Here is a 23,205-nt window from a genome sequence, read left to right as displayed (position 1 = left end):
TGCAATTCATCTGGCAGGCCGTCGCTGTGAAACCTGCATCCTCCCGCTGCCATATACTCTGGTAGCAAACCTCACAGCTCCTCCCACCTACCATCCCACACCATGGAGCTCAACAAGGCTTCCGCAAACTCGGCCCTGAGCGACGCCCCGGGGCAGGTCCCCAACGATGGCACTGGTACATATTGATGCCCAGATTATCTTATCAATTGACTGACCAATTCGTCCAGGCATCATTCAGATGGATGGCTACCTTGAGCCCTTCAAGGACGCGCTGAAGAGCCGCTTCTCCAAAGCTCAGAAGTGGATCAAGACCATTGACGAGACTGAGGGCGGTCTTGAGAAGTTCTCGCGGGCAAGCATCCCAACCGCCTTGGCAAGAGCGGTGTAGCTAACAGCGCCCAGGGTTACGAGAAGTTCGGCTTCAATGTCCAGTCCAACGGCGACGTCGTCTACCGCGAATGGGCCCCGAATGCCCTGCGCGCCTACCTCATTGGTGACTTCAATGGCTGGGACCGCGATGCGACGCCCATGACCAAGAACGATTTCGGCGTCTTCGAGGTGACGATCCCTGGCCAGAACGGTCAGCCCACTATTCCCCACGACTCCAAGATCAAGGTCTCTTTCGTCGTCCCCAACGACCATGCGCGCCAGGAGCGCCTCCCCGCCTGGATCACCCGAGTGACCCAAGACCTCAACGTCTCCCCCGTATACGATGCCCGCTTCTGGAACCCTCCCCAGAAGTACGTCTGGAAGAACCAGCGACCGCCCAAGCCCCAGAGCGCGCGTATCTACGAAGCCCACGTTGGTATCTCCTCCCCCGAGCCCAAGGTCGCGACCTACAAGGAGTTCACTCGTGACATCCTCCCTCGCATCAAGCACCTGGGATACAACACTATACAATTGATGGCCGTCATGGAGCATGCGTACTACGCCAGTTTCGGATACCAGATCAACAGCTTCTTCGCTGCGAGCAGCCGCTACGGCTTCCCAGACGATCTCAAGGAGCTCATTGATACGGCGCACGGAATGGGCATTACCGTCTTGCTGGACATGGTGCACAGTCACGCATCTAAGAACGTGCTTGACGGTCTCAACATGTTCGACGGCAGTGACCACCTCTACTTCCACGAGGGCGCCAAGGGACGACACGAGCTGTGGGACAGCAGGCTGTTCAACTACGGTTCCCATGAGGTCATGCGCTTCTTGCTCAGCAACCTGCGCTTCTGGATGGAGGAGTACCGCTTCGACGGGTTCCGATTTGACGGAGTTACCAGCATGCTATACACCCACCACGGCATTGGAACGTGAGTATTTATCCGCTTCTAATGCTAGCAAAGACTAACGCACCCAGGGGCTTCTCGGGTGGTTACCACGAATACTTCGGTCCTTCGGTCGACGAGGAGGCAGTCGTATACCTCATGATTGCCAACGAGTTACTGCACACACTCTACCCCGACTCCATCACAATTGCCGAAGACGTTTCCGGTATGCCTGGTCTTTGCGTGTCGCTCTCGTTAGGCGGAATAGGATTCGACTACCGATTAGCTATGGCTGTACCCGACCTCTACATCAAGTGGTTGAAGGAGAAGCAGGACATTGACTGGGACATGGGCGCACTCGTCTTCACTTTGACAAACCGAAGGCATGGCGAGAAGACCATTGCCTATGCGGAGAGTCACGATCAAGCGTATGTTAACATATGGGGTTTGACAATCAGTACTGACATATCCTAGGCTGGTCGGAGACAAGACTCTGCTCTTCTGGCTTTGCGACGCGCAAATGTACACCAACATGTCGGTTCTTTCAGAGCTCACCCCTGTCATCAACCGCGGTTTGTCGCTGCACAAGCTGATCCGACTGATCACACACGGTCTGGGAGGCGAGGGTTACTTGAACTTTGAAGGTAATGAGTTCGGTCACCCTGAGTGGCTCGACTTCCCTCGTGAAGGCAACAACAACAGCTTCCACTACGCCCGCCGCCAATTCAACCTCCCAGATGACGAGCTCCTCCGCTACAGGTTCCTCAACGAGTTCGACAGCAAGATGCAGTGGACTGAGGAGAAGTACGGATGGCTCCACTCGCCTCAGGCCTATGTCAGCCTCAAGCACGAGGGTGACAAGGTCATCGTATTCGAGCGCGCTGGACTGCTGTGGATCTTCAACTTCCATCCTCAGGAGAGCTTCACCGACTACCGTGTTGGCGTCGAGCAGGAGGGCACTTACCGTATCGTTCTGAGTACCGACAGCAAGGCGTTCGGTGGCCATGGTAACGTGGACGAGACGACTAGGTTCTTCACCACACCATTTGCCTGGAACGAGAGGAAGAACTTCCTGCAGGTGTACATTCCTAGCAGGACTGCTATCGTAAGTGAGCCTCTTCATGAATCTGTGACACGTGCTAACCAATCAACAGGTGCTGGCGCTCGAGAGCACTTTGTAGGAAGTATGACCGATGCCTTAGAGGCATGGTGATGGATGTCAAATTGAAGGGTCAATATACCCAGCGAAATGATCGTGCCGCATAGTATGAATAGCGATTCATGTCTCGATAGATTAATAGAAGACATCTGCCGATCAAATTATGCCATTGCACTATTCCAATACGTGACAATTATATGTTTTGGCTATCACTTGCGCTTGGAGCATTATAGTCGCGCCCCTGGGTCATGTACCAACAAACACATCAGCGGATACCCCCAGGCTATGTTTTGACAAACGGGCAAACTTGGATATATCGAGATCTAATGGATGTCATATACATTGCAATTAATTCTGCTAATTCTCATATAGCAAAGACCTGCAGGTTCGAGTGGAGTGATACGCGTCTTTACGTCTTGAAACAAGCCATAACATCCTTCCGAAGTATTGTTATATTTTTGCCCTTTGTTCGAAATCAGCTTGTGACTACCTTTTAATCGAGGTAGCTAGTATCTTTTTGCCCACGAAAGGTGTGGGTGTCATGTGAAGTGGAAGTGAAGGTGAAAAGTGAAGGTGAAGCCGGATTGAGAAATCTGGACGCTCACCAATTCTACGAAAACCCTTGCAGCCTACAACTTTTTCTCCGCTACCACCAACACCTCAATACTCTACTACATCACAAAGCATCATCATCACGATGGAGTACCAGTATCCCCCTTCCGCTGGCACCAGCAAGACCATCACCATGCGCCTCCCCACGGGGGTTTACTACGCCACCATCTGCCCCACCATGAAAGAGGGCGACGACATCTACGCTGCGCTTCGCGGAGCTCTCGTGGGCAAGATCGGTCCACTCTTCAACATCATTGTGTGGCACCCGACCGCCAAGCAGAAAGTCCGCCTGGACTATAAACACCTTCACCCCAACATCGCATACCGCATCGAAACGACCCTCAAGGGCCGTCAGCAAGGTCCCGGCATTTCGGCCTCCGGCGCCTACAAGAAGGTGCAGAGGCATCTCGAGGCCATCTGCGGGCACTGGAAGCTGTCTGAAGGCAGTGAAATTCTGCCTGAGAAGATCGCTCCTCGCGATGATGAAGGCAATTTGGTGTTTCCTGCAAATTGGCCTGCACGTTTCGCCGATGAGCTCCGCAAACTGAGCGGCCACAGTGTCGATAGACACGAACTTGCCATGGGCTTCCTGGTCGCAGCCGTGGAGGCTAGACGACAGCGGGAAGGCGACATGGGGCCAGCGACGAGCGGAGACTGCAGGACTGCGGTGGCCTGGCTGGCTACAAACACCGCAGACCAGGCGTACGCGCACCTACCAGAGGAGGTGGCGGCTACACAGATGTTCGCGGGTGGCCTGGCGGAGGCGGTACAGCAGGCCCTGGAGCAGACAGAGGGTGAGGGAGCGGCAGTTGGATCGGCGTACGAGGAGGGTGGCAGATTCAACATCGGTACACACTTCCGATCTGCTTGAGCATTGGGGACCGGGACGGTAGACACATAGTGGCTGAGTTTTGCTTTCTGAACGTGCTGAAAATATGAACGTTCCTCATTCCAAGCCCAAATGTCCTGTCTCCTTCGCAAGATCATGAATACTTCTCAAGGCCTTACAGATACCCTTGTGAATCGGCCAGTCCCGCTTCTGATGCTCAACGCTACAGTACCTTGACGTCTTACACTGCGAACATGGCTTTAGCCCCTCGGACTTGCCACACACCTCGCAGCTACGCGCCATACTGGGGCCCTTACAAAAGATCTTGTGATTCGGCCAGTCGCGCTCCTCATGCTCAGCACTGCAATACATCGCCCACTTAATCCCACACTTCGAACATGGCCTTGACCCCTCGAATTTCCCACACACCTTGCAGGCGTGCTCTGCGTCATACTTCATTTGATCCGCTCTGAAGACTTTCATAAGTTCGCTAGCCCCTTCTACGCATTTCTTTGTACCACAAGTTGGCACGATGCCAATGACAACAAACGGTTCCGGCGTGTGGAGTTGGGAGACGCAGAAAGTCTTTCCGTATCTTGTCGGGGCTTCTTTGCAGACTAAGCATTTTGGACCACTCCTTGTGTTGAACTCGTTCTGGTGTTCTGCGATGATTGGAGGCATGGCTTCTCCGAACTCGCGTTCATATGTTGGGGGTGGGCTCGAGTGCATCTCTGGGGGAATAATGAGAGATGCGGGAATCTCGCAGTAAAAGTCCCAGGGCTTCACTTCTTGGAAGCTTAGAGGCGTGCAGTGCATACGTACGGTGCGCATTTCTGGTTTGGGTTGTGCTGTGCTCTTTGCCTTGTCTTTTCCCTGGCTCTGCTTGCTCGATGAGGCGCTGTTGCTTGGCTGAGCGGGCCCAGATTGCTGCTTTCCCTTACTCGGTTCAGATTCCTTGTTCTTTTGCTGCCTTGAAGCCGTGTTGGGGGTGGACGTCAAGGTGCTTGATGTTCCAACTCCTTCCTCGTCAAGGAGCTTCCAAGCCTGGCAGGTTTCCTCCAAGTACTCTCTCGCGAACTTCAGGTCTTCGCAAATACGCTTATGTTTCTTCCAATCTGCCTTTTGGTGCTCTCTACTGCAATATCTCGTCACCCTACATCTAGCACATCTCATTGCTCCGTCCTTCCGCCCGCAGTGGCAGGGAGTTCCACTAGATATTTGGCTTTGGAGATGAGCCATAGTCATTTGAATCATCGCATCGTGTGCTGCGGTCGCTTTTGTCTTACAGGACCGGCTCCCGCAAATGGCATAAACGTTTGTCCTGATTTGCGGGGCGTCGAGATGTAGCTGGCACTCCGGCCTGAAAAGTAAATCGGTAGCCTTCGAGCCGCAAAACATACACGGATGTCCGGAAACTGTCTGTTTGCACCGGGGCCGATGCTTGGATTCGATGTCTAGGAGTGTAGAACGAATCTGGGCTTTGTATTCGGGCGTCTCTCGAAGCTCCAATGGTGCCCCCAATAGGTTGGTGGGCACGCTCGCAGCGCCGTCCCAGGAGGGAATGCTCATGACACCTTCACTCCCCCGGTAAACGATGTGGAGTAAGATATCTTGAGTAGCCATGATTGAAGGTTGAAGGTGGATGAGAAGGTAAAGTGAAGCACTTCAGAATTGAGAGGTTATGATCAACGCACTGACCAGCATTGATGCGCTTGCTAGCCACCCCTCATGTGCAGACCATTCTAGAAGGATCGCAACAGATCAATTGATCGGTCTCAACACAGAGGTTGACATTCTTCAGTCTAACCTCAACCTCTCGCCCTAGCCTTCAATCTCAACGTTCCACTATCCTCTTCCCCACTATCCTTCCTCAACTGTGCCTCAATCATTCTCCCAATATTTCCTCCACCCTGCATCACACCCCCTCTCAGCAGCTCCGTAATGACGCGTCCTCTAACCACCGTCTCTTCAACCACACCCTCAACATTCTCAGGTCCTATACGCCCATACCAGATACCCGAGCCCTTCAATGCATTGCCCTCCAAACTGGGAGGTAGGTACATGATGACGTTGCCAGCATACTTGTGCCCACCAATATGACTGATCAGCCCTACATCCGCCTCTATACCCCTCCGCTGAAATTCAGAGCGAAACGAGGATTGTAGCAATGGCCCGAGTATACCGCAGCGCTGATCACGGCCGCCGTGTCCGCATATCAGGATCGTGGGTTTGGTGATGTTTTCCGCCTTTGGCAGTTCGGTCGCTTTCGACTCGTCGCGAAGGAGATGGGACTTTTGCTCAGCAGAGAGACCATCGTGCATGGAATGGAGATTACGAGCCTTTAGGTATGCGGTCGCGAAGTTGGAGAAGGCTTCGGGAGTATGCGGGATATCCGGTATGCGTTTGAAACTCGGGAATAGCAATGCCGTTGTCGCGCCCGCCTTTTCACTTCTCGGTAAAGAGGAAGCAGTGATGAGGACGTTCGTGAATGGCTATATGATGCGGCAACGCGTCAGCTTTCCAAGTATCATAGAATGACCGTACTGGGAAACAGACCTACATCAAATCCAGGACCGCCTTTCCCAATCACACCTTTGAGCCCTTTTACGAACTCCCCGGTCTCGCCCTCCTCCTGCTCGATGTTGCTGACCCAGTCTTCTTTCCCGGTACAGAAGATGACCTGTTCAGAGTACGCCGCCATAGTATTCAATAGTGGTGTCTTGCGATCAATGTCTAGATCGGGAGGCGTTGCCGCGCACTCGCAGCTCGGTGACGGACATGATTGCGTGTACGGTATCGCAGTCTGGAAGCGCGTCCGGGTCGTGGAGAAAGAGCGAAAGGCGCGTGGTATGACAGCCCGGGAGATTCGGGTGAAGGACATGTTGCGAAGTTGGCGTGCGAGATTCCTGCAGGCGATGGGGAAAATGTATGGGCGTTTCGGAAAGCATTCCGCGATGATGACGCGAAGTCGGGGCATTACAGTACACTAGCGCGGGCTCGGAGTTTGATGCACACCGAAGGTCACAGGCAATGGAAGATTTAGAAGACGACATGTCGTTGGCGAAATATTGATGATTTTAGAGGGTCTCCTCAATATACGTGTATGAAGTGCACTTGACTTATCCCAGAATTAACCCCTATCATGTCTCCAGCCATGCAATCCGCCGCTCAAACGCCCACTCATAAGGCCACCACCGCTGTCCCCACCACCAAAACCACCAGGGCTACCAAAGCCACCGCTCCGGCGATTACCACTACCACCGTTGAGTAGCTTGTCGAACTGCTCAATACTTACGATTGCACGTTGCTGTACATCATTGTCCGCATCGCGACCCAGCTGCTTAGCGCCTTCCTCGAAGCCCAGTTGGCGAAGGGTGATAGCACGTTCACGCGTAGCGGCTTCATCGGTATGATCTTCTATCCACACGAGATTGTGCAGCATCCAGGACAATGCGACGCGGATGTCGCGACGAGGGTGAGTGAAAAGCTGAAGAACATGCTGCATGAGCGTGGTCTGCGAGATGAGAAGAGAGCGGTGCTGAGGCCGACCATTGGCGAGATGCACGAGAATATACACTGCAGCCAGAATGAGTTCAGGGGCAGGGTAGGTGGCCCAATTTGGCTGCGCCGGGGCGTTCGTGGAAGAAGAAAAAGGCGTGCGGTGGCTGGTACTTGGCCAGTAGCTTGGGGCTGTAGCACTGGGCTGAGCTTGCGACATCGTCTTTGGCCGGATCTTAGCATCGAGAATTTCGAAGAACCGACTGTGGCCAAAGGTCTTGAGCAGATGGTCAATCATCTCACCGGAAGCTTTGTCTTCTGAAACAAAGTTCCGAATGAAGTCCAACGCTTGCTCTTGTATACGGATATCGTCGCGCTCGCCGTTGAGCCGGTTGTCCTGCTCATCGTTCTTGATCTGTTGTAACCGGTCTCGGATATTAGTTGCACTTGTGTACCGTGAACCAGGACGTTGATGCCGTCGCATAGACGGTATACTTTCGGTCATGGCGTCATCATCCTCTTCGGATGACGGCTCTTCATCCACATCCATATGGGGCTCGTCAACCGCGTTGAGGATATCGACTTGCTCTCCTGCTGCATTGGGTGTACCCATAGCTGGCTTGGATGGCTCTCCATTGAGTACTTGTACGAGCCAGCCAACACCGAGCTCCTCAAGACATTGTATCTTCATGGCATGTGGTAAGCCTAGGCACAAGTGCTTGAGCGCCCAGAGGCTGCCGAAACGAAGGTCGAAGTTTGCTGATCTACATTGTTCGCAGAGCGTTCCCAGTACTCCAGACTCGACGATCTCCTAGTAAATACATTAGCATGAAAGAACGACATAATGAGCATCGTACTTACAGTTCGCATAGGTGACACATCAAGCACCAAGTTGGTGATGACCTCCGTAGCAGCAATCTGCACCTTGACGTTCGGATGCGTTAAGAGCTCGAAGATCGGCTGTGCAACTCCGTGATCGATCAAGCTGGTCCGCAGCACACTGACAGACCTGGAAAGCGATCGTATGACTTTACAAGCAGCAATGAGCACCGAATCTGGGTTGCCGTCCTTCGCTGAAGAAGACGCGCCCTGCTCGTTACTTTCACGGTAAGGAACCAAGGCTTCGATGATGTGCGTTGCAGCGCCCATCTCAATAACCATCTTTCTCAACGCATCTTGATCTCCTGCTATCGCCGCCAGAGCCAGTAGCACACTTTCTCGATACCTGAACGCGTGCAATACATCGGCGCTTAGTCCAGGTCTGCCCAGTGTGGAAGATGCAGTGTCAATGTCTGGGTCTTTCACTTCGTGAGATGACGATCGTGGTTGCCAGAGAGGTTTCGAAGATGTAGCTGGCACATCGAACGACTTCTTGAGGATCTGAATAAGGGTCGGCAAGGTTCGATTGTGAACGGCCGCTGTTTGAAGAGTCTTATTTCCCGCAATCAGCTCAGCAAGCACAACTGGCGAGCGTTCCAACACGAATCGCATCTCATCTCTTGAAGCAGGGCTTAGAGTGTTAGCTCTTTTCGCTTGCTCTGATGTCGGACTTGAATCTTCGATCATCTTCTCAACGAGAGGAATGATGAGATACGAGAAGTGGCGCTCTCGTGATGTCTTGGAGGGATCGTTCAAAGGCCAACGCTCGCCGAATTTCTTCAGCAGTGCTAGCATCCCACAGGCAGATAGACGTTCTCGGCCTTCACCACGGCGGGCGACGTATATAAGCCATATGAAGAGCGGTGACTCAGATTCGTCAGTGATCACACTCCGACTTGAGTTCTGCTGCAGCGAGTCCATACTCGGTAGTCGAGAATAGTTATCCCCGGTGACAGAGCCATAGGCACCAAGCGCCGGCCATTGTTTGATGTACGGATCTGATTTGCTCGCCATCGTCTGTACCCGGGGTATCAGCTTATCCCACGATGCCGCGTGTGTACTTCCATCTGATGCATTCCGCTCCTTTGGCCATCCAAAAAGCTGCTGTATTGAGTGTGAATACAGGAAGCGTGCGGTATAGTAATGCGAGTCCTTAATGATGACCGAAATGGCTTCCATAATGTCTGACAAACGAATCCGATCTGTCGGCGTCAAAGCCGATTTCTGAACACTGTTCGAGCCGTCACCTCCTGTTGTCGTTGCCTGACCATTGGAATGCCTCCACTCGGTTGCGGGGATACGATCGTCCATGGCAGCGACAGCAGCAAGTTTGTCAGCTAGGAGATCTAGTACTCCCGCATCTACTAGCATCTTCTTCTGATTATCTTCTACACACGTCTTCGTGATGAGCCGGATCGTCGAGTCAATCTGTTGGTAGGCCTTCATCGTGCCTGTCGGTTGCGCCAGTATCTCGGCCAAGCTGTCAATGACAGGCCTGGTATATATCGACTCGTTGACGGTAAAGGCGAGAGACGATCGGGAGGACGATTCGGAATGGTCGAGCCAGGGCTTTTCTTGGTTGACTGCATCGACGATCTGGTTGAGGGTTTTGAGGGTCGTGGTAACGAGTTTCGCAGGCGTCTCGCTGGGTCGTAGCGCTTCAAGCAGGGGAGGTAGTACGTGACCTGCCAGAAGCGGAGCGACGAACGCTGGTCCGCCTGTATGTCTCAAATATCAGCCATCATGTTCCTTCCAAATGGATCAGTTCGCGATGCGCGCTCACCATTTGCAAGGCTACCAGCGACGAGCGTAGCCTGGAACCGCAACTCATCCTCGGTCGTCCGTTCCTCGACGCTCTTTCTGGACTCATTGAAGAGCCCAGAGCTGTGTCCATTGGTGACGTTTCTCCTCCTCTTCCCACCCTTCCTAGCTTCCGCCCGTAGCAAGCCCGCCAGTGGTTTCACAACACCATGTGTCACTGCCAGTTCCTTCCTCTGCTCGTGTCCGACAATCTCATTCTTCAGGTTCTGGAGCGCGGCGAGTTGTGCCTCGGGCGTGCTCGGATTCGCGAGCTCGCTGAGCGCGGGAGGAATCGTTGACCGGCCCATGGCGTAGACGGAGAGCGAGCGGGTTTTCGGTAATGGGCGTGTGCTACAACCGACTGGCGCAGATTAACGGTCGTCGTGCAGCCTCATGCGAAGAGGTTCAGTGCTGGGCGCACAAGCGTGTGGCAATGACGAACGGCGCAATGGAAGCGTGCCAGGGAAACTGCGGCCTGAGAGGTTGGAGAATCGTAGGAAGGCGCAATAGAGAATTGTATCACTGTTCATGCGGCAAGTAAGCGCTAATTCAAAACAGTCGTCAGTCGCGATGATAAGTTTGCAAGGTAAGTCATGCTTCGCAGAGTGGTCGCGAGGGAACTTTGATGATGCACAAAGCCGCCCGCGCTCCATCGCGTTGGCGCAAACGTCAGAGTCGCGCGATAACACTTTGGTTATCGCCACGTGATCGACCCTTCATGCGAAGTTGTCCAAGGTTTCCATGTCCGAACAGAGCAAATGCGTACATTCATAACGTGTTACATAATCATGACCCAAACTCCCATGAGTACCGTTACAGTCGTGACACGCATCCCAAAATCCCTTCCCGATGCCACCGTCCCGCCGCTAAGACATAAGAGAATCGTGTAGCCATCAATACAAAAGGGTGCCGAAGCAGACCCAGAAAGATGCAAATGCATAGCCCCCAGAAGATTCGTTTCATCATCCATATCCATAAATCTCGGTATCGTTCTCCTTCACGACACCCCCCTCGGTAAGTATGACAACAGCCACACATGCCGCATACGCCTCCCGAATCGCACAAGCCATGCACGTCTCCTTGATGTTTGCCACAATAGCACTATGTCCATGATGCGCGCACCAAGCTCTTGCAAAAACCTCGTTATCGCTTACGCCCAGAGCCTCTATAACGAGTACATTGGTAACTTGCTCGTGCGCGCTCTTTTGCTTCTCGTTCATGAGTGTGAGGGCTTTCTTGCCAGGAGAGGATTTGGATGACGTGGGACGGGGTATGCGACCGGACTGGGTGCCCCAATCATGGATGTCGACGAGGCCGTCGTCAATCTTTATGGCTTTATAACTAAAGTCGTAGAAAAGCACTGATGAATGTTAGCATGTGACAAGCTTTTGTCGAGAAATAATCCGTACCATGAGGGCCCTGGTGGCAGGGGAAGGCATTGATGAAGTCGACATTGTATCGCAGCTTCATCACCCAGCTCTCACCACCACATGCAAATGAAATACCAGCATCGAACAGTATTGGAGGACCAGCAGCATGTCTGGTTCCTTCCGGACGCTCCTTAACGGGGATGAAGCGTAGCTTCTCCATACGTATGAGGTCTGTGACATCTTCGGTGTCTGGCATGGGAACCTCGTAGTCGTCCACGGGATACATGTCGTCTGGCGCGCCTAGGGGATTGCTGCGCTGATCCATAGACTCTACGTCGATGGAAACAAGCATAGGATCCGGGGATTCGTGCTGTCTGACCTTCACGCACTCTGTCCGCTTGAGATCTGGGGTGTAGATGCATGGTCCAATCCAGCCAGCAATTTGTTTCACCCCGCGTGCAGCCCCTAGTACTTTGCCAACAATGGACTGTGATGACCAGTACGTGTTCGCTCGGTATTGGAATCCAGATGCAGGATGCACGTGAGTCAGATACTTTAGAGCATCCCCGGTGTCTCGGTCACAGTCTATCAAACTGTTCATGATGAGCCACGGGAGTGTCCGACCTGGCAAGATAATCCCCGAAAACCAGGACATGGCATCCGCGGACCGGTCCTCGAGCGCTTTCTCTTTCAAGTCCTGCTCGTCTAGGACATACTCAACCTCATCCATGTTCGGCCATTTGAGTGTTGCCGCAAAGAGCCTCAAGGCTTCGATCTGTCTGCTCTTGCTCCTCAGATCGAAGCTAAAAGTGCTCTGGGTAGATGATGTACGCGTCTTCGTAATCTCCATATTCTCGAGCCACCGTTGAGCCACCGCTAGGTCCCATGTGATGATGGCTGGGAGCTGCAGGATGAGCTTCCGCTTGGACTTGTCCGTATGGTGCTTGGAGTGTATCCGAAGGTAGAGTTCCACTGACAGTAGCAGTTGGTGGAAGAAGTCTTGCTTCCTCTGTGGATCGGGAGAATCAAACCACTTCGCCACAACCTGGTTCTTGGGGTGTGAGAAATCTACCCATTTCGGGTTGCTTAGTACTGTGATGAGATCCGTGATCTGCTGGTCGATCCGAACATGGCGGCGTTCTTCATCAAATCGCTCCGGGTCTTCGATCAGTGTACCGTATAGATAGCGATATAAGTCCTCAGGATCCTGCGAAACCAATAGTTAGGATCATTCGAACCAAAGCACCCCGAGCACGACTGGGGACTGACATCTTCATTGAGGCCGCTCTCTAGGGTCTGTAATCGGTCCAGAATCTGTAGGAGCCTGATCTTCCGTGGCTTGACCTCACTCGCGAATTGCGTAGGAGGCTGACTGGTCCTCCACTTGCTGACCCAGTTGTTCAAAGTTGTGGTTCCTGCACTCTTGCCAAACGCGTACGCCATGCAAGGGTACTCGTGAGCCAGCCACGGAAACTGGCTATCAGACGCACCCGTCATGTTGAGCGAAATGTCCCGGTATGCCTCCTGCTGGAAAGATGCGCGGTCCGTTCGACTCTGATGCTCAGCCTCCATGACCGCATAGAAGCGATCGTAGCCCGCTGGTGCGTTGGCTATCGCATCGCAATATCCCTTGAACGACGACGCACCGGCACATATGAGTTCCTCTGCCTGGTCAGGTTCCAGCGCATCCTCCGACGTGTATCCTTTCGGCGGCCATCGTCTTGACTTGCGGAAGTCCTCGAGCGGGGTGGGCTGGGAGTAGGACTCGGAGCGACGATGCGGAAGGAGGGTCTGGTAAGGGACCATGTGGGCGTCTCCTCCGCTAGACAGCGGCCTTGTAGGGTTTGGCTCGGAGCCGTGTCTTGTTATGCGTGTGCGCGTGACTACGGGCGACGTTCGCGTTCTTGGGTGCTTTCCCACCTGCAGTTGCTGGAACCCATTTGTGAGTTGCGGGAAGGGCTCGGGGAACGCGTACGGGAGGGCAGACGGCGCTGGCGGTGCCTCGGGGCGAGGCGCGCTCCAAGGACTGTCGTACTGGTGTTTGATACCATCCCAGCGGGTGTATTCCGAGTTCATCTCTTACGCATAGCACTCTGTGTTGGAGAATTACCTGAACCTCTGGTGCCAGTTAGTGAGGTGTCAATTACAGAGTGATCAAGCAGCATGGCGGAACTATCGACGAGCAACTTGAGCACGTGCGAAGGTTTCAGACAAGCCAGGGAAGTAAAGCCAGAGCTGGCGAGGAACACAGAGCGCTCGATTGGGTCCGTGGGCTCTTGTGACATATACACACTCACCCTCATAGTACTATAGTCGCGCTACTGCCGCCGCCGGAGGAGTAAGACGCGTCTGCCGCGGGTCGGGGTGGAGATCACGTCTGGATCGCGAGGTGCTCGGGGTAGCGCCGGCACACGATTGCTCTAATGTGACCTCGTAAAGACAGACGCGTGGAGAGTGTAGTGGGGGTGGAGAATGAAGGACGGAGGGTTTCAAGTCAGGTCATGTTCAACTCTTGGGTCAGGGTCACCACTACCTAAGCCGACATCGTTGATCAAGGTCGCATGTAGCATGCTTCGGCTCTCCCTGCGCCGTGGCATTTGCAGGAACCTCCGTCGTCGCAGCAAAGGAGCGCGATAGCACCAAGAGCTACGCCATAGGGGTGGAGTGTTAGCCTCACTCTGCGGCACCCGTGCGTCTATCGACTGGGGTATGCTAGCAGCCGATTCTACTCGTCCACGTTACTCACGATGCATGCTCTTAGCGGCTTGACTGTGGTGCGTCTGCCAGAACACCATTCACAAGATTGTGGCATGCATTTTGGAAGGGGTTGATGATTTAATTTTGCTGGTACTTTTCAACTAATACTTGCTATTCAACTTTCTCACTCGCCTCGTGCATCTTGCGCTCGTCGTCTACTAAACAAGCGGTCACACAGGGGCAATGTTCTGCTTCATCCCTAGCTTTTCCGTTGCTCTGAAGCATGCCTTGGGCTTTTGAGAGCTACGAGAGGCATCACTGTGACGGACCGTGCTGGTGGCATCGAAAAGATGCCTATGAGAGTGCTCGCTGATGGCACGAGCCTGAGATGATGTAGTGATGTGCCTCCGGTAGCTCGATAAGATCCCCCGTTGGAGGAGAGGCTGTAGGTGATAACTCCTGCCGAGTCATGTTCGCCAGCTCATCAACATCCAACCAGCCGTGCTCCCAGCCTTCCATACAAGGGCGGCCACGGTTTGGCTTGACATTGGGAACAGATAAGATAACCCACAACGTCGTCTTCGCGAACTCATGATTGCGACCAAAGCTATCGAGGTAGAGACGCTAACGGCATTGGGTAGCGTTTCATGAGTTGGCTTGATATCGTGGCATGATGCTGCTCAGCGCTCAAGAGCTTCCGTCATTATGTGCCTGATTGATTGGTGTGTATTCCTGTCGCTGATCCCGTAGGCGTGGTTACGTGGTTTGAGCTGGCTGCCGGTCCTGATTCCGGTTCCTTCTCTATAACGTAACCTGCGCCACGATCGACCAGACCTTTGTAGTAATCTACGAGTACTTCCGGCTTTGGGACAATGCGCCATTCGAGCCTCCGCAGAAACTCCAGCTCGAGTAGCGCCAATTCACGGACACTGACGCCGCCGACCCTTGCATATAGACTGTTGGTCCAGAAGCTGTCGCTAAGGCCTTTAGCTGCGACTGTCGCAGCGGTTATAAGGAATCGATGCACGGTAAGGCTGCTGATTGTGAAGGCGGGGTACATGGCGCACAGCTTGTCGACGTAGAAGACCATGGAGAGGAGAATAGGCGGAGACAGTGTAGCGTGCACTATTAGGCGGGAGAGATAGTCTCGTACTGAGATGCCCGGCGGGGCTCTGGGAGTCAATGTCAGCGAACACTGCTTCAGTCAGTCTTGGACGCACGCACCTGGAGTGGAATCGTGTAAGTGTGCCGTCGCGCAGCGGATAACCGTCGTTGAGCCGCACCAACTCCATGAGCATGTCGGAGATGAGCACACCGAGGTCTTTGACGTCGCACGTCTCATACTGAAGGGGCATGACCTTGACGCCTGGCTCCTCGGGCCTCGCTCGCTTGGCTGGCGAGGCAGGAACCTGCAAGACGGTGCTTTGCTCTTTCTGCACCCCGGCTGGATCTACTTCCGCATGCGTGCTCTCGTGCGACATGCGGCGGCCCTGCGGTTGCACATTGTTCGCGGGCGCAATAGGCTGCGGACTTACCCGCACTTGGGGCTCGGGGGGCTCCGTGACGACAGGCGCGGCGGAGGTTTCCCCCCGCGGTGCAGGCACAGTGGCTGGAGCGCTCGAAGACGTCGAGTCGGCCGTTTTGTGGTCCTGGTCCGGGTCCTGGTCGAGGGTGGAGGAATCGAGAGCGATGTCGGCGCTGGTGCGGTTGCTGGGCTGCGGCCGGTAAGTCGGGGGAAACCCAGACGGCGAGTACTGGGTGCCCGAGTCGACGTATCCTCTCTTGCGACTCTGGGGCGAGGGCGCAAACGTGGGGACTGGCGAGGGCGCCGAGAAGGCGGGCTTTGGGGTGGGCGGCGCGTCGAATCGCCGTGAGGCTACCGTGGTCACGGCAAAGCGGGGCGAGTGGGCGCTGGAGGAAGCCGATGTGCGTCGCGAGGCATGGTACGGGCGGTGGGTGGGCGTGTGGAAGGTCGTGTTCGGCGATGGCGGTTGGGAGATTGTGGGTGAGGAAGTGATCATGTCGTTGTGCCGGGCTGGGGGTCCTAGGGTGGAGGAAGAGGGCAAGATCGGGCAACCGCGGTGCAAATCATAGTCAGGCCTGAGGACGGTCACGGAACTTTTGGCAGGAACGTGGGGAAGGGAGGAACCATCGGCAAGGCTTCATCTGGCGTCGAGTGCGTAGGGCCGCCGCTCTTCCTTGAGCGAGGCTTGGCTGGCGTTCCGACGATAGCAGGCAGCGCCCACACCACGTGTGACGTCCGGGGATTTCTGTAGGCTGCCGGCCAAACCTTGCACCCTCTTGAACACCGGCAAACCATCCCATGGCTGCTTCTTCCTGTCCTGCGCACCCTTTAGTAATTCTCACCGCATTTCCTGGCTGGTTGCGTGTAGGCGCATCGGCCCTGCGTGCCAGCATGCTCGTCATCGCTGCGGAGCGCCTGACCGCCAATGAACAGCCATCAAGCCCTAGACATGGAGGGAACATCCTCTAATCAAAATTTCCAGAAGACGACAACCGATCGCTAGCTTCCGCTCACACTAGCTTAGATAGTGTGTAGATTTTTGCTCTTGCGAACTGCGCCAGTATCCAATTTATTCAAGCCTGACTACACGATGAGCGTGATGTCACTTCGACAAAAAAACATGCATGTTTCAGTCATCATCGCACAAAGCATGCAACGCCTGGCAGAGTTCACACACGAGACGACCGATCAACTGACAATTATCCCCGCTCGAGTACCCACTATGCGCGACGCGTCCAACTCCAACCTCAAAGTTACCTAACCCGCGGACCCTCTGCTATCTACCTGCGATAAACTCTGGTACCACAATGTCGCTAGCCGCTGGTTGCCGGCCCACGTTTTACAATGCCACAACATCACTCGACGAGACGAGGACCGCTTGGCAGGGTTTTGCACAACAGGCCCGAAATGGTATCGTGTGGCAATTGCAGATGCAGTACGTGATGGTCTCGTTGCTGTACGGTCTATCGTCAGCTAGACCGATCTTCTTGCTGCCGTGAGTTCCGAGAGCAGATCTAGTCTCGAGTCGGTTCGTGTATTCCTTGTGTATTCTCTAGTGTCGTTGCGAGAGTCGGACGTACAACAAAGGTGTGACTACACTCCATGTTATCGATAAGCTTGCACTATATACATCTCTTCTGTATTCTCTGTTCAAGGTAGCCTGCCGTATGATCCAGCCTTTACAACGGCGCTAAAGGATTTTCATGCTTCATCACGCTGTCTGCACGAGTCCCATTCGGGCATTGCACTATATTCAAATGGTATCAAACGAACATTGCATACGAGCTAAAGATGATAATTCAAATACATATCGCTCATCATTTTGGCTTATTGCGTCCAGATGCGTCCAACTCTGCCGAGAAGGACTGCTGCTCCAGCGGTGGACTATGCAACTCTGCTACGGCAGGTTGCCCGTTCATCTGTGCATGCTTTAGTTGGTCGATCCTACGAACATAGTTAGCGTGCATATCTAGGCCAGGTATCTTTCATATGAGTGGTACTTACTGTTGCTGCGACAACCCACTGACATTGCTCATCATACTCATATGGCCTTGTTGGGGCCCGGGACTGGTCCAACCAGACGGGTACTGCTCTCCTACATTGTGCTGACCGTATCCTGGGGGCGAGTTGAAGCCATAGTCTGGGTAGTGTCCTGGCGGTGGAGTAGCATAGCCAGGAGCTGGTGATTGAAACCCTGGCGATGGAAGTCCTCCATGACCGTAGTCCGAGCGACCGTACTGTTGGCTCATGTGTGGGTCGTGGGTATTCGTACCGTCTCGCTGTTTGATAACCTCCTTCAACGACTTGGATCGGCCTACGAAGAAGAAGAGAGCGGCACAGATTGCCAGGAAAGCCACGCCACCAATTACTATGCCAACGATGGCACCAGTGGACAGGCTATGACCGCCACCATGACCTCCCCCGTTAGACGGTGGCGGTGCTCCCGTTGACGTGGGAGTATTAGACAGCGTCGATGATGCCTCACCAGGAACTGGTTCGCCAGGCTCTAGTTGAAAGTCTGCTGCGGCAGCCGCCTGAACTTGCGATGCCAGTGTTTGCGTAGAGTTCGGGTTGATGACTCCGACCATGTGTTCGCCCAGGCACGAGTTCGGTGCTGCACAATAGAAGAAGATGGGTTCTGTCGAGTTGATCGTAACATTGAAGTATGTGAGCTGCGAGAGTGTTAGCGTAACTGGCCCGGTTGTGCATCGAAGGACCAACCTCATTCGTGTTGTTCACCCATTGGGTCTCAGACCAGAACCCTACTTTGTCTTTTCCCGTATACTCATACGGTACGCATGCTGATCCAAACTCAGCTCTCACGACCGAATGATCCGGTGGATAAAACTCCCATTGGACGATGTCGCCCACGGAGACATTATGAAGTTCTTGCGGTGTGAATTTGAAGCCTCCGGCGCCAGCTTTGACCGAGTGGATTGTCGGTTCACCCGACGATGTCGGTGTTGCAGTCGACGATTCTACTGCTTCCGAGGTCGTAGTTGTCGCCGATGAAGATTGTATATTGTTGGATGCTGTCTGTGAGACATCTTGCGCCATAGTAGACGAAAAGTAAAGTTGGCTGGCCGCGATGGCCACAGCTAGCCTTGCGGTCCAAGAGCGTCTCATTGCGATGGTTGTGTGGCGAGTAGATTAGCACAATAGTAAGACCGGTCTTCAGCACAAAGCCCGTGTTCTCTTAGTCCACTCGGCTTTCAGATTGTCGGAAAAATACGAATGCAATGCTAGCAGTATAACAGGCAGCATAAAGGCTCAAAGAAGGAAACAGAGCAAAGGTGACCCGGCAGGCTGACCCCCAACCCTTAAGTCACTCTTCCGCCCATCTTGCCCCAGTGCTTGATACCGCTGTTTCCAGCCCCCACAGCCGCACTGCGGATAGTGGACCAAGCGACAAGCCACCTTCCTGTATCTGCCATCATACATGGCCTTTGTTCGTCTTATGCAACCAATCAGTACATTCAATGTTGCCGATCTGGCAGGCGCGCCCTTGTGCGGGCGCATCTGAGGCGTACAGCCATTGCAGCAACATGCCTGTAAATTCGCCAGCGGGGCGTGCCATCAGCATGTCAGCAGGGAATAAGAAGCACACTCGATAGAAGGTTGGATATGTGTAACGGCAGCTAGTGCTGATGTTGGCCCATCACCACTTGGCCTATTTCCGTGCCACCATCTCTTCGACTGCGCCGCCGAGTGCATCAGTATTGACAATCTCGTTCCAACCTCGTTCTGAGGAATCTGGGGATGCTGGCCAAGGGCGCGTAGCAACTCTTTCCGCGTATCTAGTTATCGATTTGCGCTGTTCGCAGCTGCCATGCCGTCTAGATCCTTCTCGTACGCGAGCTGGCATGTGGTGGAGCACAGCTGAGTTGTCGTCAAGGAATGAGCATCGAGCGTTTGAGCCGCCAGCCTCGAGTGAGCTTAGCGTTGGTCAGCGACCCGGCCATGAAAGCGGGCCCGTCTGCTTGGCGCATGCATGGCTTGGGCGCAGTATGCTGATTGCGATGCGTGTGCGGAGTAATTGCTGTGGTGGGCGGAGGGTTATGCGAGCGCGGAGCGGCTATCGTGAGGCGTAGGGCTCGGCCGGTTCGATGGATAACGGCTGGCGTCATGATTAGCCATCTCCAGGGCTCGTACCTAAGCGAGGCGCAAGCCGACCATCTTGAAGCGGCTCAAAGTACCGAGGTTTTGCATTGCATCGCATCAGCAAAGCTATGAATAAGACTTTCGTTCAACATCACTGTCATCATCGGAGTACTCATATCATCGAGGCGCAGCTGTCCTCTAGGAGATGTTGATTATTTGCGATTGAAGAAATGCAGCGCGCGTACTCAACACATAAAACATCAGACACCGCTTCATCGTACAGCGAAAAAGGTATGCCAGATACGCCAGGCCATGCAACGAATATGATGGATGCCGCAAACCACGCCATCTCTCGACCAGCTTCAAGTAGCTCAAAAGGGTGGCCTTTTGACGGGACTCCGTGGACTGCTCGCACTGAACAAGCCCATTTGAGGCATCTTAGGGCTCTTTAACAGATTCGAGGCGGCTTCTTGCTCAAACCGCCTAGATGTGTGTGACGCGCTCGCTACGGGCGGGCTTCGCAGCCCTGCGACCGTGTTCTGCGGCCCCTCGTCAGTACGACTGGAAATGTCATTCATCTCTTCGAACTCGCTCTTCTTTTCCAAAAGTAGGCTTTGCACTTCATCCAAATGCTGCTCGAGCATATCGTCTAAACTGTCCTTGGGCGATTGGATAAGGTTGCCAAGCTTCTTGCGCATCTTGCGTTGACGGCTCGGATTCCAGACGAAGTGGCTGTTCTTCACGAAGATCATGGAGTGCTGCGAATCTTAGCTGGTATCATGTTGTAGTCTTCAAGCGTACTTACGGAGTAGTACCAGCTGGAGATGGTGTCGTCCGTTGCTCGTTTGATGGACTGAATAGTTGTTTCTCCCACAAATCCGATTAAGCACTCGACTGGGCTATCCGGATCGGTGCAGTTTTCTGTAAAGTCAGTCGCTGCTCTGGGAAGGCAAGCTGCGAGAGGACTTGGGATGCTTACCGTTGTGGCTCAGTAGATCAACAAGTCCAAGATACGCATCGCCGATACCCATGAAGAACACTTGTGTCGCCTCGTTTGGTCTATTCACACGTTAATAATTGATCAAAAGCGCGTTCTGAGAGACTTACTCAATATAGTTCTCCCACAGATACGCTGCAAGCTCGCGGGTTTGCTGCGCTCGGACTGCGGAATCATCGGATCTTGTGTAGCCGATGATCGACTGACTGTGATTAGCAAGCTGTTTCGGCAAAAGCATCGCGAAAGCTCACGTCTTCCACTGCAACGACTCTCGGAATATTGACATCAATGACTTGAAAGTCATTGTTGATGGCCCAGTCAATATACCTCTTCGTAACATCAGTCTTCATCCAAAGTCAGCGATTACACAGTGCGAGACTGCAGCCGTACTCACAAGCCATGTGTTGTGCAGTTCTCTCTTACCAGTCACCGGATCGGTGTGGTCTTGGAAGCTCGGCGGATCGTGAAAAATCACGAAGAGAGGATACCGGTCCATGAACTTTGGTCTGTACTAAGTCAGGATCTGCGGGGATTATGAGGAGAATGAACTTACGTTGCAATAATATTATGTTCAAACGTCTGGGATAAGCCAGCCTTGTTGATTTGGAGTGGAGGAAGAGGAACCATGGAGTGTTCTGATGACAGCCGCTGACTCTGCCATTCGCGGATGATTTCGTGCAATCGATATGTATCTTTGTAGCCAGGGTCGGTTTTGTCCAGGTGTTTAGGGTAGAGGGACTTCCAGTACTTGGAGTGCTGGCGTTTCACGTTCTCTATGACGTAAACCGCACTATCCTTTGGGGCTGGAAGATCCTCGTTCAGGCGATCCGGCGGCTCCAACATGAGTACCCTCGTCACGGCTAGCGCCGAGCGCGCTATTGATCTGAGATTGTAACCGCCTTCGAGGCACACCACGATTTTCCCCTTTGCTAGTCGCATGAGCATATGTGTCATGTGACCGTAACACGCTGGTGTGACGAAACAACCGCCCAGCAGGTCTCCTTCGGCTGCATCAAAACCGGCCGAAACTATGACAAGATCCGGATCAAACTCAGTAGCAATGGGCATGACAATTTCCTGGAAAGCGTAGAGATATTCTGAGTCGCCCATGCCGTGTTCCGCCCAAGGGATATTCACATTCTTCCCCTCACCAGGACCTTTGCCGCAATAGTCAAGATTACCGTCCTTCAAGTTGGGGTAGAAGTTTCCGTCTTTGTAGACATGCAGCGATATGTAGAGTACGTTTGGATCCTCGTAAAAGGCATGCTGGACGCCATTACCGTGGTGAACATCCCAGTCCAAGATCAAGACCTTACGGCAAGTTTCCGGATATGCATTCTGACAGACCCGGGTAGCTATCGGAACGTTGTTGAAGATGCAGAATCCCGAAGCCTGATCTGTTTCGGCATGATGCCCGGGAGGACGAATGATGGCGATTGCGTTGCGCACGATTCCTTGTACTACCGCTTTACAGGCCTCGATGGCTCCTCCAGCTGCGAGCTTGGCGCATTCATAGGTCGCATGGTTGAAGTAAATTGAGTCGCGATTGGAGGCCTCCATTTTAAGATCTTCCACAGTCATGTCTAATAGCAAAGTTAGTCGAATTCTCTTAATGTTATTATAAACCTACCCTGCAATGACTCTACGAATGCGTAATGCTCTTCCGTGTGTATCAGAAGGATTTCTGGTCTCGTAGCGAAGCGCGTCATGATCCTCCAGCACTTGTCTTCTTGGTCTTCGTCTAAATCACTAGTCGCCAGTAGACCAGCTTGCCTAATCTCTTCATAGATGGAGTGAATACGACGCGGATCTTCGGGATGGATATCATCAATGAGATCCATGTCAGGCAGCTCGGCGTGAAAGCGCATACGAGAGTCGTAGACGAGGCCTGTTTTGTTCGTCGCATATGGAAGAATCGATGATCTCGGTTTTGGGGGTATGCGAACTTGCGGACTTGATCGCCTAACAGGAGTGGGGCGCGACATGCTCATCTTATCCGACCAGCCACTCGGCGACTTTGTCGTTCGATGTGATCCAGCCTGGCTCTGCGTGGTACTAGGTTGCAGAAATGAGGGGTTCTTCGATGGGCTGTGAAAGGGGAGTTGCTCTCTTTTAGATAATGGTGGCCCTTTGATGTTCGCAAAAACTTCAGACGGGTTCACGGTGTCCAGTACATGGTCCCCATTTGGCTCCGTCGAATTGATGATGGAGTCATCTCCCATGGCATAGTCTTCGTCTGCCATGACTATTTCGTAGGGTAAAGCGGGCATGGTACGCCTCGCTTTGCGGTCGCGGGCTTGCAGCTATAAATCCATTAGCGACAACACTATCAGGCGCGCTGGTCGTATGACTTTGAACACCCGACCCCATGACTTCAGCATGGTGTGCTGAGTGAATGAAGAAAACCATGCTTCTAATCTGAAGCCGATTCGGGTAGATGGAAATGTGATCCCAAGCATGCTAAAAAACAAAGATGTTG

The 23,205-nt window shown here is 53.5% G+C and overlaps 8 protein-coding genes across 8 annotated transcripts; 2 read left to right on the top strand and 6 right to left on the bottom strand.

Annotated features, from left to right (window-relative positions):
* Nucleotides 1-102: 102 nt before the first annotated feature.
* Nucleotides 103-2,440, top strand: J4E83_002850 (uncharacterized protein; the record flags this gene model as incomplete). The annotated part of the gene is made up of 6 exons (XM_049329791.1): nucleotides 103-175; nucleotides 228-352; nucleotides 403-1,304; nucleotides 1,352-1,687; nucleotides 1,734-2,364; nucleotides 2,414-2,440. The coding sequence occupies 6 exons, from the start codon at nucleotides 103-105 to the stop codon at nucleotides 2,438-2,440; spliced, it is 2,094 nt and encodes a 697-aa protein (XP_049191470.1).
* Nucleotides 2,441-3,115: 675 nt separating this feature from the next.
* Nucleotides 3,116-3,901, top strand: J4E83_002849 (uncharacterized protein; the record flags this gene model as incomplete). Its single annotated transcript, XM_049329790.1, has 2 exons — nucleotides 3,116-3,120; nucleotides 3,151-3,901. 2 exons carry the CDS (start codon nucleotides 3,116-3,118, stop codon nucleotides 3,899-3,901), a joined length of 756 nt encoding a protein of 251 aa, XP_049191469.1.
* A 1,766-nt stretch (nucleotides 3,902-5,667) lies between these two features.
* On the bottom strand, nucleotides 5,668-6,560 carry J4E83_002848 (uncharacterized protein; the record flags this gene model as incomplete). Its single annotated transcript, XM_049329789.1, has 2 exons — nucleotides 5,668-6,351; nucleotides 6,420-6,560. 2 exons carry the CDS (start codon nucleotides 6,558-6,560, stop codon nucleotides 5,668-5,670), a joined length of 825 nt encoding a protein of 274 aa, XP_049191468.1.
* Nucleotides 6,561-6,989: 429 nt separating this feature from the next.
* J4E83_002847 (uncharacterized protein) lies at nucleotides 6,990-10,344 on the bottom strand (the record flags this gene model as incomplete). Its single annotated transcript, XM_049329788.1, has 3 exons — nucleotides 6,990-8,168; nucleotides 8,219-9,954; nucleotides 10,020-10,344. 3 exons carry the CDS (start codon nucleotides 10,342-10,344, stop codon nucleotides 6,990-6,992), a joined length of 3,240 nt encoding a protein of 1,079 aa, XP_049191467.1.
* Nucleotides 10,345-10,998: 654 nt separating this feature from the next.
* On the bottom strand, nucleotides 10,999-13,482 carry J4E83_002846 (uncharacterized protein; the record flags this gene model as incomplete). The annotated part of the gene is made up of 3 exons (XM_049329787.1): nucleotides 10,999-11,396; nucleotides 11,446-12,613; nucleotides 12,676-13,482. 3 exons carry the CDS (start codon nucleotides 13,480-13,482, stop codon nucleotides 10,999-11,001), a joined length of 2,373 nt encoding a protein of 790 aa, XP_049191466.1.
* Nucleotides 13,483-14,806: 1,324 nt separating this feature from the next.
* Nucleotides 14,807-16,124, bottom strand: J4E83_002845 (uncharacterized protein; the record flags this gene model as incomplete). The annotated part of the gene is made up of 2 exons (XM_049329786.1): nucleotides 14,807-15,275; nucleotides 15,328-16,124. 2 exons carry the CDS (start codon nucleotides 16,122-16,124, stop codon nucleotides 14,807-14,809), a joined length of 1,266 nt encoding a protein of 421 aa, XP_049191465.1.
* A 1,321-nt stretch (nucleotides 16,125-17,445) lies between these two features.
* On the bottom strand, nucleotides 17,446-18,685 carry J4E83_002844 (uncharacterized protein; the record flags this gene model as incomplete). The annotated part of the gene is made up of 3 exons (XM_049329785.1): nucleotides 17,446-17,572; nucleotides 17,633-18,300; nucleotides 18,452-18,685. 3 exons carry the CDS (start codon nucleotides 18,683-18,685, stop codon nucleotides 17,446-17,448), a joined length of 1,029 nt encoding a protein of 342 aa, XP_049191464.1.
* A 1,415-nt stretch (nucleotides 18,686-20,100) lies between these two features.
* Nucleotides 20,101-22,969, bottom strand: J4E83_002843 (uncharacterized protein; the record flags this gene model as incomplete). The annotated part of the gene is made up of 8 exons (XM_049329784.1): nucleotides 20,101-20,487; nucleotides 20,535-20,650; nucleotides 20,709-20,788; nucleotides 20,837-20,928; nucleotides 20,978-21,070; nucleotides 21,121-21,232; nucleotides 21,280-22,309; nucleotides 22,357-22,969. The coding sequence occupies 8 exons, from the start codon at nucleotides 22,967-22,969 to the stop codon at nucleotides 20,101-20,103; spliced, it is 2,523 nt and encodes an 840-aa protein (XP_049191463.1).
* Between the last annotated feature and the right edge of the window lie 236 nt (nucleotides 22,970-23,205).

Source organism: Alternaria metachromatica (assembly GCF_023757995.1).
Source record: "Alternaria metachromatica strain BMP 0045 chromosome Unknown scaffold_4, whole genome shotgun sequence".
In the NCBI taxonomy this organism is placed as follows: domain Eukaryota; kingdom Fungi; phylum Ascomycota; class Dothideomycetes; order Pleosporales; family Pleosporaceae; genus Alternaria; species Alternaria metachromatica.
The sequence above is the reverse complement of the archived record's forward strand: the minus strand, read 5'-3'. Positions and strand labels throughout refer to the sequence as shown.